The sequence below is a fragment of the Puma concolor genome, chromosome B1 (genome assembly GCF_028749965.1).
Source record: "Puma concolor isolate L17-30 chromosome B1, mPumCon1.1.hap2, whole genome shotgun sequence".
NCBI classification, from domain to species: Eukaryota; Metazoa; Chordata; class Mammalia; order Carnivora; family Felidae; genus Puma; species Puma concolor.
The window spans coordinates 35,967,478-35,981,490 of NC_141670.1; the positions used below are offsets into that span (position 1 = coordinate 35,967,478).

The following is a 14,013-nucleotide window of genomic DNA, read 5'->3' on the forward strand; positions in this document are numbered from 1 at the left end:
CGTTCATGCTCTGTCTCTCTCCCAAAAATAAATAAACATTGAAAACAAAAAAAATTAAAAAAAAAAAAAAGTTTAAAAAAAAAAATATATTTCAATAAAAAGTTTTAGAAACAGATGTACTTTATGCATGGCCAAAAAGACCACATTAGCCAAAAACATTTAAAAATACTGATACACAATTTTGTTCTTCAGTTCTCTTGGTGGGAGACTGTTTTAATTACTTCTTTCATGGATAAAAACATCTTCAAGTAACTCCCCAGGGAAAATCCAGGAAGATAAAGGAAAATAAATGGGAGACTGGGTATTAGGCTTGCACTACATGAATTACCATAGCAATCTATTTCCTTTTCCTAAGTCTATGGCCAACCAAAGTGCTTCCCTCTAACAACTCGTCAATTTGCTCTATTTGAAGGACCCCTGTTTAGCAGATAATTCAGGATGGGAATTCAGTTGGTACTCTCCCTCAAAAAGAAGACACTGAATCATCCCTGCTTTCTAATTTCCATATTTTTAGTAATACTGGTCCTCTCTTCACCACCTTAAAAGTCACTTACAGTCAAGATGGAAAGGTCTCTGGTTACTTCCTTAATCCAGTTTAGTTCCTGAGATGTGATAAATGAAGTATTTCTTAAGTTAATTCTTTCCATTGGCAGAACACGTCCTTCAATCTATAACAGAAAACAAAGTATACATGACATGAGTCATTTGCAAACACTAATTTAGGAAAAAACACTGACACTGTTCTCTCTTGGGCCTTGTCAACTCCACTGTATAGACCTGTTCCTGTTATAACCCCTGAGAATGGCACAAAAATGAAACTGCTAGCAATGAGTCCAGGTCAATAAAACCCTGGACAAATACAGGTAAAATTTTTATAGGCAAGGCTTTTTAATTATTGAAGTTTCCAACATGGTCTCCCAAAACAAGGATTAGAAAGCATTATCTCTTTAGAAGTAGACAATGCATATAAAACAACTATAATTTCAAGATAAATAGGAATATAATCTTTAAAAATATTTTAAGGGACAAATTGCAAGTAGAAAATTAAAAGTAAAATTTCTTTTTTTAAAAAGAATTCTTCTAAAGTTTATTTTGAGAGAGCGAGCGAGCACGCACACATATGTGCAGGGCAGAAAGAGAGGGAGACAGAATCCCACGCAGGCTCCACACTGTCAGCGCAGAGCCTGATGTGGGGCTTGAACTCACAAACTATGAGATCATGACTTGAGCCAAAACTAGACGCTTAACCAACTGAGCCATCCAGGTGCCGAAAAGTAAAATTTCTCAAGAAGGCTGAACATAAACTATACCTACTATTATACTCTAAAAAGAAAAGCAGGCAGGAAAAGACATAAATATAATGAAAGAACAAATTAAAGTTAGGAATAAGTCAATCAGATCTAAATATCCAAACACAGGAAAATAATTTAGTTGATATAACAGCATAATGAACCATTTTGCCAACATTGAAATCACTTTTTTCTATAATTTATTTTTTATAATCTACACCCAAGTTAGTTAGCACATGGTGCAACAATGATTTCAGGAGTAGCTTCCTTAACTCCCTTACCCATTTAGCCCATCCCTCCTCCCAAAACCCCTCCAGCAACCCTGTTTGTTCTCTATATTTAAGAGTCTCTTATGTTTTGTCCCCCTCCCTGTTTTTATATTATTTTTGCTTCCCTTCCCTTATGTTCATCTGTTCTGTGTCTTAAAGTCCTCACGAGTGAAATCATGTATTTGTCTATGACTAACCTTGCTTAGCATAATACCCTCTAGTTCCATCCACGTAGCTGCAAATGGCAAGATTTCATTCTTTTTGATTGCCGAGTAATACTCCATTGTGTGTGTGTGTGTGTGTGTGTGTGTGTGTGTGTATATATACATATATACATCTATATATATGTACAACATTGTGTATACAATGTGTGCGTGTGTATATGTATATATATATGTATATATATACGTATATATATATGTACCACATCTTTATCCATTCATCCATCGATGGACATTTGGGCTCTTTCCATACTTTGGCTGTTTCTGATAGTGCTGCTATAAACATTGGGGTGCATGTGTCCCTTCGAAACAGCATACCTGTATCCCTTGGATAAATACCTAGTAGTGCAATTGCTGAGTAGTAGGGTAGTTCTATTTTTAATTTTTTGAGGAACCTCCATACTCTTTTCCAGACTGGCGGCACCAGTCTGCAGCCCCTTTGTAACAACAGGTAATATGATCCTGTTTTTACAAAAAAATAAATAGTAATGTATGCATCATAAAAATTGAGTCTGGGGCGCCCAGGTGGCTCAGTCAGTTAAGCATCTGACTTTGGCTCAGGTCATGATCTCAAGGTTCATAGGTTCAAGCCCTGCATTGGGCTCTGTACTGGCAGTGCAGAGCCTACTTAGGATTCTCTCTCTCCCTCTCTCTGCTGCACTCCCACTGCTTGCGCTCTCTTTCAAAATAAACTAAAAAAAATTGAATGCATCTACACTTAGTGGTGATTATCTCTGGGGATGTATAATTACAGAGGATTTTGACTTTCTATGATCTCTACCATTTGCTTATTAAAAAATAACAGAGGTGGGGCACCTGAGTGGCTCAATTGGTTGAGCATCTGACTTTGGCACAGGATCTCACAATCTGTGGGTTTGAGCCCTACATTGGGCTCAGAGCCTGGAGCCTGCTTCAGATTCTGTCTCTCCATCTCTCTCTGTCTCTCCCCTGCTTGCACTCTGTCTCTCTCTCCCAAAAATAAATAAACATTAAAAAAATTTTAATACAAAAAAGTAATAACAGGGGCGCCTGGGTGGCTCAGTCAGTTAAGCATCTGACTCCGGCTCAGGTCATGGTCTCACAGTTCCTGAGTTCAAGCCCCACATCAGGCTCTGTGCTGATAGCTCAGAGCGGAGCCAGCCTCAGATTCTGTGTCTCCCTCTCTCTCTGCCCCTCCCCTGCTTACACTCTCTCTCTCTCTCTCCCAAAAATAAAAAAACATAAAAAATTAAAAAAAAATATATCTACTTATTTCATCTATAATCAAAAGAAATTTCAATGATTTAATTACCATTATCAAAATCTAACATAAAGAATAACAATGCCCATATTAGCATGAGTGTAAGGAATCAAACTCATGATATGAAAGTAAAAACTTGAACCTTAAACCTTGAAACTTGAGCCTAGAAGGCAACTGGCAATATACAACAAAAGCACTAAAAACATAAGTGTCCCCTGACCTAATAATTCCACTTCCATAAATCTGACTATGAAAATAAACATGTAAAAAGATTCAGTTACAAGGCTCTTCACTGAATAACTATTTCTAACAGAAAAATACTAAATTCAATTTGAATGTAAAAGAAAAGGAAATTGTTAATAAACTATCTGGCAGCCATTAAAATATTCAGAAAAATATTAAATGACATGGAAAAACTGAGGGGAAAAAAGGAAACTATATGAATACATGCTATGTGTCAGTGTGCGTAAGCATGTAAGCATGCACATACATACACACACACAAATCCAATGAAGGTTATGTACCAAAATGTTAAGAGTAGTTATCCTGATACAGCAAGATGAACTTTTTTCTTCTTTGGTTTATGTTTTCTATGTCTTCAAACTGACACTTAATAACACGAAAACATGTTCAGGATATGATATTAAATGAAAAAGAAGATGTAAAACCATACACAATATAATCACAACTTTGTAAGAAAAAGATTTATTCTCACAGAAAAAAGTGTAGGGAAAGGAAATACACCAAAGTATATTTTATGTTATTTTGTTATGTTATGTTATATGTTATGTATTTATTTATTTATTGAGAGAGAACATGTGTGAACAGAGGAGGGGCAGAGAGAGAGGGAGAGAAAGAGAATCTTAAGTAGGATCCACGCTCAGCTCAGTACAGAGCCCGACACAAGGCTTGATCCCACAACTTCGAGATCATGACCTGAGCCGAAATAAAGAGCTGGACACTTAACAAACTGAGCTACCCAGGTGCCCCTGAAGTTATCTTTTATAAATATCTAAAATAAGTCACCGAGATATCATCTTTGGATGATGAAATTACTGATGTTTTTATTTCTTTATATTTTCTAAAATTTCAAATTTTCCTTATTCACTATCCATTACTTTTATTAAAACAGAGAAAAAGAAATTAAAAAAAAATTTTTTTAACATTTCTTTATTTTTGAGAGAGAGAAGAGTGTGAGCAGAGGAGGGGCAGAGAGAAAGGGAGACACAGAATCTGAAGCAGGCTCCATCCAGGCTCCAAGCTGTTAGCACAGAGCCCGATGTGGGGCTCGAACTGTGAGATCATGACCTGAGCTGAAGTTGGACGCTTAACTGATTAAGCCACCCAGGCACCCCGAGAAAAAGAAATTTTTAACAAGGAGTCAATTCAAAATGCAAAAGAATTACAGAAAAGACAGAATTAATTATTTTGGTATAATCTCGAAAGCAGGTGAAAAATAATAACAGCTAATGTTTACTGAGCACCTGCTATGTGTCACATATTATACGAAAGATGGTACCATTTAAGTTTTTATAATTCAATCATTATCCTCATTTTACAGATAAAGAAACTACAATATGCTATGCAATTTGTTCAAAGTAATTAAGATGGCAAGTGGTAGAGCTGAGATTCAAAGCCAAATAAAATTTTTTTTTAATGTTTATTTTTGACAGAGAGAGAGAGAGACAGAGGGGGGAGCTGCAGAGAGAGAGGGAGGCACAGAAGCCAAAGCAGGCTCCAGGCTCTGAGCTGTCAGCACAGAGCCTGACGTGGGACTTGAGCCCACGAACCCTGAGATCATGACCCGAGCCACAGTTGGATGCCCAACCGACTGAGCCACCCAGGCGCCCCCAGATTCAAAGACAAATAAGCAGATACTGAAGGCCAAGGACTCTACCATCTCATGCTGCCTCTACCCTACGGATCACGTTGCATAAAATACAACATAGCAGATTCCAGCAAACTGCAGGTAGAAAGGGCCGTAAGAAAATTCGATTGTGTAAGACTAAGACTCTCTATGCCTACAGAAAGCATGACAATAGTATATTCAAAGAATCACAAGTTACTTCTTGGAGAAGAAAAAAAAAAGAAAAGGACATACAGAACCTTAAGAATTATTTGGGTTGGAAACCTGAAAATGAGGTAAATTGTAAGTCAATATTCCTTGTGCCATCTGCCTGACTAAAAATTAACACCTCGGAGCCCTGGGAAATATAGAAGAAAAATCTGTAAGAGCTAGTAGCAAATTAAGATAAGGAAATTCAAATATTATGACTAGGACCCAAAAAAAGTATAATAATAAAGCAAAACTCCAAAATAAAGATAAGGTAGGGAGCTATCAGCCAGTTTCATTCATTAAGCTCTTAAAATTGCTGGTCAATGCTGGTTCCTACTCCACTACATCCTCCAGTTCACCTTATGTACATCCTTCTGGAGACAGAGTCCCCAGCGCGCCAATTCATTGCTAGCTGTCTCATTCTTCGAAATTCTCTGCAGCAAGCATTCCAAAGCATTATGGTGCTGTTTGGGGCTCAGGTTGATCTGCTGGGTTAAATCCTAAATAGAATTAAGACAGAGATAATGTTATAAGTATTACTTTCTCCAACATGAAGTTAAACCCCAATGTGTCTAAAAACATTTCCAAAAGAAAACCTCTTTCCCATTGAAATCTGTAGAATTTTCAAATACCTCCAAGGATTTTAATAAACATCTGTCAGGAATGTGAATGAGGTCTACAGTTAAAATTTTAACCATAAAAGAATTTGAAATGTTATTGTTTCTTTCTCCCATATGACCTTATCTCTTTCTCAAAGCCAGGTTCTGAATTTAAAATTCCTAAGAAAGTCTATGAAACAGGAGCAAAGGGGGCTTGATTATACCTATTTAATATTTCAGAAAAATATGGGGGAAAGCGTTCTGTACCCAGCACAGAGTCAAACATAACAGAATGGAAAATCACATCCAGTCTTAATCTTCATGTCATACTACAGAGCACTATATTTAATGTCACCAATAAGACACTTTTTGTCCAATGTTTCAACAATAATAAGTGCTTTCTAAATGTTATTGTTGAATGAATATCTATCTAGAAGGTGTATATGAAGACTATCACATAAGTGAGTTCTTTATTTTTCTGAGACCAAAGAACAGTACAGTTGTTCCCTGCGAGGCAGTCATTAGCACCAGTCAACGTGGCTACACAGATAGCTCTGTGATCATAAAATCATTAGGTGACTGAGCCTTGTAAGGAAGGAGCCTTGACCTATGTAAGAAACAGAGAAGGAACAAAAGTAAACATGAAAGAAATCTCTTACAAGAATGTTAAGCTTCACTTCAGGCTCTTGACGATGTTACTGAAAATAGTCTGTGGTATTGGAGACAGGAATGGATCCAAGGGTAACACAGACAAGGGCTGAAAAAGTGAGGCAGCACAGTAGTTCAAGTGTGGAAAGTCCCAAGCGTTGCAGACAGAGTGGAGGCAAAGCACTCTGGCTCTGGATTCATGCTGCTGCGCACGTCTCTGCTTCTCAGCTATTTCCTACCGGGGCTGAGCCTGACACCTCCTGGACACTCCAAGCCCCAAGATAAACTTTTATCCTTTCACGTCAGCCTCTGACTTGTGGATTGCCTTTTGCTACATTATCTCCTCCACTCCTTCAAATAGACTGAAGGCTTGTAGCAATGCTAGAAAAACTCAGTGCTCTCAAAAAACCTCTTATGATCATATGACTAGCTTACAGTCATCTATTTGATTGGTTAGGGTTAAAACAGAGATACTTGTTTCCTTTTACCTTATAATCCAATCATTCCATTGTTCTAACACTCTTCAAAAGGGAAATCTGATCAGCTTTTTCATAGCGTGTCGGAAGGGACATTGGATCATGTTTTATAGAAAGGAGAACTGGAGCCTGGAAGACCAGACCTACCCAGGTGATGCCACAAGCCTGCCCAGGTCTAGCTCAAGCTGCTATCAAAAAGGACTTCCATTCAACATGGGCAGTTCTCACCTTCATGGCTCTGAAGTCCTTCTTCATCTTCTCAGGGATTCCAGTCATGAATGAAAGCTCAGGCAGCAGCAGGATTTCGCCTTTCAGCAGCTTTGAAGAGAGAATGGAAAGCAAAAATAAGGAAGTAGAAGATTGTCTTGTTCCCGTGACCTGACAGACATGCCATGCTCATGGCTGGGCCTGCAGGGACATAACTGGCACACTAGGGAACATAAAACCCCAAAGAGGGCAATGAAACACTGCAAGTATTTTACCCTTTTCCCTTCAGTCACAATACTTTGAGCCTGTTGTATTACGTAAAGGGAAAAAAAATATTTTTTAATGTTTGTTTATTTTTGATACAGAGAGAGAGTACAACCAAGGGAGGGGCAGAGAGAGAGGGAGACATAGAATCCGAAGCAGGTTCCAGGCTCCCAGCTCTCAGCACAGAGCCCCATGCTTGAACCCAAGCTTGAACCCATGAACCATGAGATCATGACTTGAGCCAAAGTCAGAACCCTAACCAACTGAGCCACCCAGGCACCCTGGTAAAGGGGAAAATACTGATATGGTAAAAAAGAAAGGAAAAACTAGAAGAAAACAATCTGTCCCTCTTGGGCCTCCATACAAGCTAAGGTGATACCTCCATCTCATCTAACCCATTGATCTTCAGCTTTCTCACCTAAGACCGAGGAATCAGCATCAAGGCACTTTCCCCTGGCCCCTAGCCCTGTTTGTTAAATGTCTACAACTTCCCTAATGGATGCAGTGCTCTAATCTTTAGCAGCAAATTCTTTCTTCCTTAACCTAACTTGCTCATATGGGTACTTAGCTCCTCACTACGGGGGCTTCAAAAGCAAGTCCTAGCCGTGCACAGCATTCCCCAACCACATTGTAACTCTGCTCCAGGGTCCCCAGCACCATGGATGAAGATGAAGAACTTAAGCTGGAAGTACAAATCTGACACTCCCCACTCACCATCCCTTGGTTATTCTGTCTCTCACTGGGCCTGTGGATCAGCAGTGGCTGGTCCTCTTCCTTAATTGTGATCCCATAGTTTTTGCTAGAGCAGGGCAGAGGCAGGAAAACATTTCAGAAGCAGCATCACTACTCTTAACAGCAACACAGTCTGACTCTCTTAACTAGCACTGAGGCACACAATTTGCATAATACCCTTGTCAAGAATCCACTAGAAACTCATTATAGCGTATTTATAGCTGGAAAAGGCAGGCTCAAGTTAACACTGCAATTAAATGGAGGAGAAACTGTCTAATAGTCCAGGGAAAAATTTGCTTAAAACTGTATCAGGTTGAAGGCTTGGGCAACTGGAAAGGCAAAATGATAGTCAAATGATTAATGACTCGAATTTCATCTCTCCAACCAGACTTCTAAACCAGCAAAAGAAATATAATTCAAAGCCCTGGCTTTAATTTATAAAGTAACTTCCAAATGCACTAAAGGAAATGAAATTGTAAGGGTAGCATATTGAAATCAAATCCCACAAACAAACTCATTCAACCTTAGGTGTATTACCAATCCAATTATTTTAAAAGTGTCCTGCTGTTTGCTACTATGGAACTCAATATCCTGCAATAGAATGGTAGATTACATTCCACACCCTCCCAAAGGCACAAGCCCAGTCAGTCTCTTCTTTCCACCTGTAGTATTCCAAGAATGTGATCTCCTTCCCATCAGACATTGTGAAGCTATCTTTTGGTGTCTTATTCCAATCCACATCATCAATGCGATAGGTACGATTGTTGTATCGGGTTATAACAATATTGCCAACCAGAAGCTTAGTGCACTCATCCTGGAAGTTTTCTTTGTTCTGCTGATACATGGCATGCCTTTGGAAAGAGACAAAAGACTGTTCATATTTGTACATGCAGAGCACAATGAAAAGGATAGGGGATGCAAGTAAGTACCTCAGGGATATGATCACAGCTATATAGCACCAGAAGGCTCCAGTTGTCTCTTTAAAGAGATAGGACTCTCATCTCTTTTCTTTAACATTACCAAAAAAATCAAAATCAATAAAAAATAGTGAAAAGGTAAAAGTCAAAAACAGCAACTACAAATTAGTAAAATTCATAGTTTGCCTTCAAAAAGGGTATTTATTCAAACAAATCAAACAAAATAATTATTTTGTATCATCATTATTAGGATAGTCTACAGTGGAACAACAAAACATTCTTTCAACTATATTTGCCCTTTTGAGCTAATGGAAAGGATTACAAATACCTATCATTATACAGCACTGGTGAAGATGCTGAAGATGCAGATAAGCAGACTCACCACAGGCAAATGTACCCTCAAGGTAACCTCTAAACAATGCCGTGAACAAGCCCAACACAGGTAACTCACAGGAAGCATGTGTGAATATGCCCAGGGAGTCCAGGAAAGTTTACAGAGGCAGCTGATACTTGAAGAAGCAATCTGCCAAGCAGAAATGCCAGGGGGCAGAGGAATGAGTGACACTCCAGGCAGAGGCAGCAGTATGCAGGGGACAAGCAGGGATCTGGGGATGGGGAGGACAAGGAGGTGGAACAGGGACAGAAGATGGTAAGCACAGGCTGAAGATAGGCAGGGACCAGATGTGAATGTCCTTGTAAGTCAAGGATCGGAGCTTGGACTTTGTTCTGTGGGTCAGTGTCACCCAGGGTATATTCTTCAGAAACACTGGTCCCTTGAGAAGTTGTGAGAAGTGTGGAAAAGGTTGTACAATCAAAAAAGTTGAGTCCATTCTGCATATTATAAGCCCTGCTTAGAGATTCACTGCATACATTAGCATATCAGGCTACTAAAGAAACATACTTAGCTTGATTTACCTCCAATGTATTTAACCAGATTCCTCCCACCTTTTTCCTTTTTACCTCATAGAATGAACATTCAGTTCATTACCACTCTGGATAATTAGTGTCCTGCAGAACTCTCCCTAAGAAAGACTATAGTAAGTGATGAAAATCAGACACCTGAAGCAGTTCAACATTGATGACAGACCCAGAGCCAAAATGCCTGGGTTCAAATCTTGCGTCTTACACTTACTAGCCTATGAAACTTTTGAGCGAGTTACTGCTCTTTGTGCTTTGGTTTCCTCATGTGAAAGTGGGTCAGTGAAAGAACCTAACTCATAGGGTTGTTGAGAGAACACAATGACTTTATATAAATGAAGCGTTGAGAACAGTGCCTAGCACAGATAATAGAACTGTGTTAAGTGCTTGCAAATATCATCTCCATCATTGCCATTAGTGCTTGATACATGCCGGATGCAGGTGTGTGTGTGTGTGTGTGTGTGTGTGTGTGTGTGTGTGTGTGTGTGTGTGTGTGGCCTTATTCTGTCTGCTAGGTTAAATACAGAGGAGAGATGGCTACAAACACAGTTCGCTATATATATGTAGCTGTGGAAGTCAAAAGTAACCACTAGTATACAATCTATATTCAAACACTTTTTAAGCTGTAATTTATTTTCAAAATCTTCCATGACAGTTTTTAATATTCTCTCACCAAAGCCCATTCCCCTAATCATTGTCTTTTGCATTAGAAAAGGTAGGTGGGAGATGTGGAAGAGGGAGGCCCAATCAAGAAAAAGCTAAAAATGGACTGAGGAAGGCAGGAGATAAAGAATATAGACCTATATCTTGTTACTCCAATATTCAACATTGAAAAGTAGATAAAAATCAATGATTTTTAACTGTACTATTTTACTCTGAGATTAAAATAAAAAATTAAAATAAAAAAAAATCATGCTGAAAAGAAAGCAGACCAAATAACAAAAAAACAAAAAATGAGTCTATGCCATATAATTCTACTTACAATTTCTAGAAAATTCTAGAAAATGCAAACTGATCTCTAGTGGCAGAAACCAGATCAGTGCTTGCTGCCCATTGTGGGTAGAGAGAGGTCTGAAACAGACATGAGTAAATTTTGAGTGGGAAATGGGTATGTTCATGATCTTCACTGCGATGTTTCATAGGTATATAAGTATAGTAAAACTCATCAAATTGTATACTTTAAATTTTTTTTTTTTTCAACGTTTATTTATTTTTTGGGACAGAGAGAGACAGAGCATGAACGGGGGAGGGGCAGAGAGAGAGGGAGACACAGAATCGGAAACAGGCTCCAGGCTCTGAGCCATCAGCCCAGAGCCTGACGCGGGTCTCGAACTCACGGACCGCGAGATCGTGACCTGGCTGAAGTCGGACGCTTAACCGACTGCGCCACCCAGGGCCCCCAAATTGTATACTTTAAATGTATAAGGTTGATTGTGTCCACTGTGCCCTACTAAATCTGAAAAAAGAAAAAACAGAATAGAGTAAGATCCAAATGAGACTGGAATATACATTAGGATTGAGTGTCCAGTGATCACTAGTGGCATTTCAAGTTAGTGAGGGGAAATATATCATTAAAAAATGGATAAGAACACTTGCTAATCATTTACAAAATAAATTCTTATTAAGTTAATGTTAATGTGTAAGAAATTAAGTAATAAAAGTAGATGATAACAAACATTCACATCCTCCTGGAAATCAAAAAAGAAATCATCACAAACTTTGGAAAAGATAATTTTGTAGCCACAGTAACCAGTAGCCACAAAATCCAGTTTAAAAAAAATTTTTTTAAGTTTTATTTATTTTGGGATAGAGAGAGAGAGAGAGAGAGAGGGGGAGGCCGAGGGGGAGAGAGAGAGGGAGAAAAAGAAAATCCCAAGCAGGCTCCGCACTGTCAAAGCAGAGCCTGACGTGGGGCTTGAACTCAAGAACCCTGAGATTGTGACCTGAGCAGAAGTCAGATGCTTAACATATTGAGTCACCCAGGTGCCCCTAAAAACACTTTTTTAAATGTTTATTTATTTTTGAGGGGGGGGGGTAAGTAGGGGAGGGGCAGAGAGAGAGGGAATCCCAAGCAGGCTCTGCACTATCAGCACGAACATGAACCGTGAGATCACGACCTGAGCTTAAGTCAGACAGATGCTCCACCGACTGAGCTACCCAGGCACCCCCATAAGATCCAGTTTTAATACATCTGTATCAAGTCATCTCTTGCAAGCTATCTAACCAATGTCAACCCCTTGTTTCTATACATTGAGGAACGCCTTAATCCAATAAGCATCCCACAGAGTACTAATCAATCAACAATAGACTGCCTGAGCAACCACTTTCTACTGCTTGCCCCTCTGCAAGACTGCCGTCCTGAACTCCATACCTCTCCAATACTCTATGTAAGGTCAGCAGTCTCTTTTTACTGCAATAAGCAGGAACTCAGCCTTTTCTTTATTTCAGATAAAACAGAAGTCTCGGGGCGCCTGGGTGGCGCAGTCGGTTAAGCGTCCGACTTCAGCCAGGTCACGATCTCACGGTCCTTGAGTTCGAGCCCCGCGTCAGGCTCTGGGCTGATGGCTCGGAGCCTGGAGCCTGTTTCCGATTCTGTGTCTCCCTCTCACTCTGCCCCTCCCCCGTTCATGCTCTGTCTCTCTCTGTCCCAAAAATAAATAAAAACGTTGAAAAAAAAAATTAAAAAAAAAATAAAACAGAAGTCTCATCATTCTTTGGCAATTCTGAAGGTTTCACCAAGGTAACTATGGAAGCTCTTCCTCAGCAACACTCCAGGAGTTTCAGACCAACAGATGCACTCACTGGGCCTTTTGTGCTTAACTCTATTTGTCCACCAGATCTGCTGCAGTGAGTCAATCCCAACAACAAGCTGAGCTCTGACTAGTTTCATTAGGCTTTGGTTGCCTAATGACCTTTCAGGTTAGAAGTCATTGTTTGGCAATCCCTATCAAAATAATGCCAGCATTCTTCACAGAACTAGAGCAAATAATCCTAAAATTTGTATGGAATCAGAAAAGCCCCTGAATAGCCAAAATAATCCTGAAAAAGAAAACCAAGCCTGGAGGCATCACAATTCCGGACTTTAACCTATATTACAAAGTTATAATCATCAAGATAGTATGGTACTGGTACAAAAACAGACACGTAGATCAATGGAAAAGAATAAAGAACCCAGAAATGGACCCACAAATATATGGCCAACTAATCCTTGACAAAGCAAGAAAGAATATCCACTGGAATAAAGACAGCCTCTTCAGCAAATTGTGCTGGGAAAACTGGATAGCGACATGCAAAAGAATGAACCTCGACCACTTTCTTGCACCATACACACACACAAAACTCAAAATGTAGGAAAGACCTAACTATAAGACAGGAAGCCATCAAAATCCTAGAGAAGAAAGCAGACAAAAACCTCTTTGACCTAGGCCACAGCAACTCCTTACTCAACATGTCTCTGGAGGCAAGGGAAACAAAAGCAAAAATGAACTACTGGGACTGCATCAAAATAAAAAGCTTTCGCACTGCAAAGGAAACAATCAGCAAAACTAAAAGGCAACTGATGGAATGGGAGAAGATATTTGCAAATGACATATATGATAAAAGGTTAGTATCCTCTAAAAAGAATTTATCAAACTCAACACCCAAAAAACAAGTAATCCTGTGAAGAAATGGGCAAAAGACATGAAAGACACTTTTCCAAAGAAGACATCCAGATGGCCAACTGACACATGAAAAAATGCTCAACATCACTCATCATCAGGGAAATGCAAATCAAAACCACAATGAGATACCACCTCACACCAGTCAGAATGGCTAAAATTAACAACTCGGGCGACAACAGATGTTGGCAAAGATGTGGAGAAAGAGGAACCCTTTTGCACTCTAGTGGGAATGCAAACTGTTACAGCCACTCTGGAAAACAGTATGGAGGTTCCTCAAAAGATTAAAAATAGAACTACCTTATGACCAGCAATTGCACTACTAGGTATTTCTCCAAAGGATACAAGTGTGCTGTTTTGAAGGGGCACGTACACTGTTTATAGCAGCGCTATTGACAATAGTCAAAGTATGGAAAAAGCCCAAATGTCTATCAACTAATGAATGGGTAAAAAAGATTATGATACACACACACACACACACACACACACACACACACACACACACATATACACACAAT

The 14,013-nt window shown here is 39.3% G+C and overlaps 1 protein-coding gene across 1 annotated transcript in view; it reads right to left on the reverse strand.

Moving 5' to 3' along the window:
* PIWIL2 (piwi like RNA-mediated gene silencing 2) overlaps positions 1-14,013 on the reverse strand; it is an 82,075-nt gene that overhangs the window by 48,871 nt on the left and 19,191 nt on the right. Inside the window, exons 11-15 of the mRNA XM_025932952.2 lie at positions 8,664-8,852; positions 7,984-8,068; positions 7,027-7,116; positions 5,435-5,575; positions 555-668 (exon numbers count right to left, since the gene is read on the reverse strand). Coding sequence (XP_025788737.1) covers positions 555-668; positions 5,435-5,575; positions 7,027-7,116; positions 7,984-8,068; positions 8,664-8,852 — 619 coding nt within the window. The remainder of the gene's footprint in view (positions 1-554; positions 669-5,434; positions 5,576-7,026; positions 7,117-7,983; positions 8,069-8,663; positions 8,853-14,013) is intronic.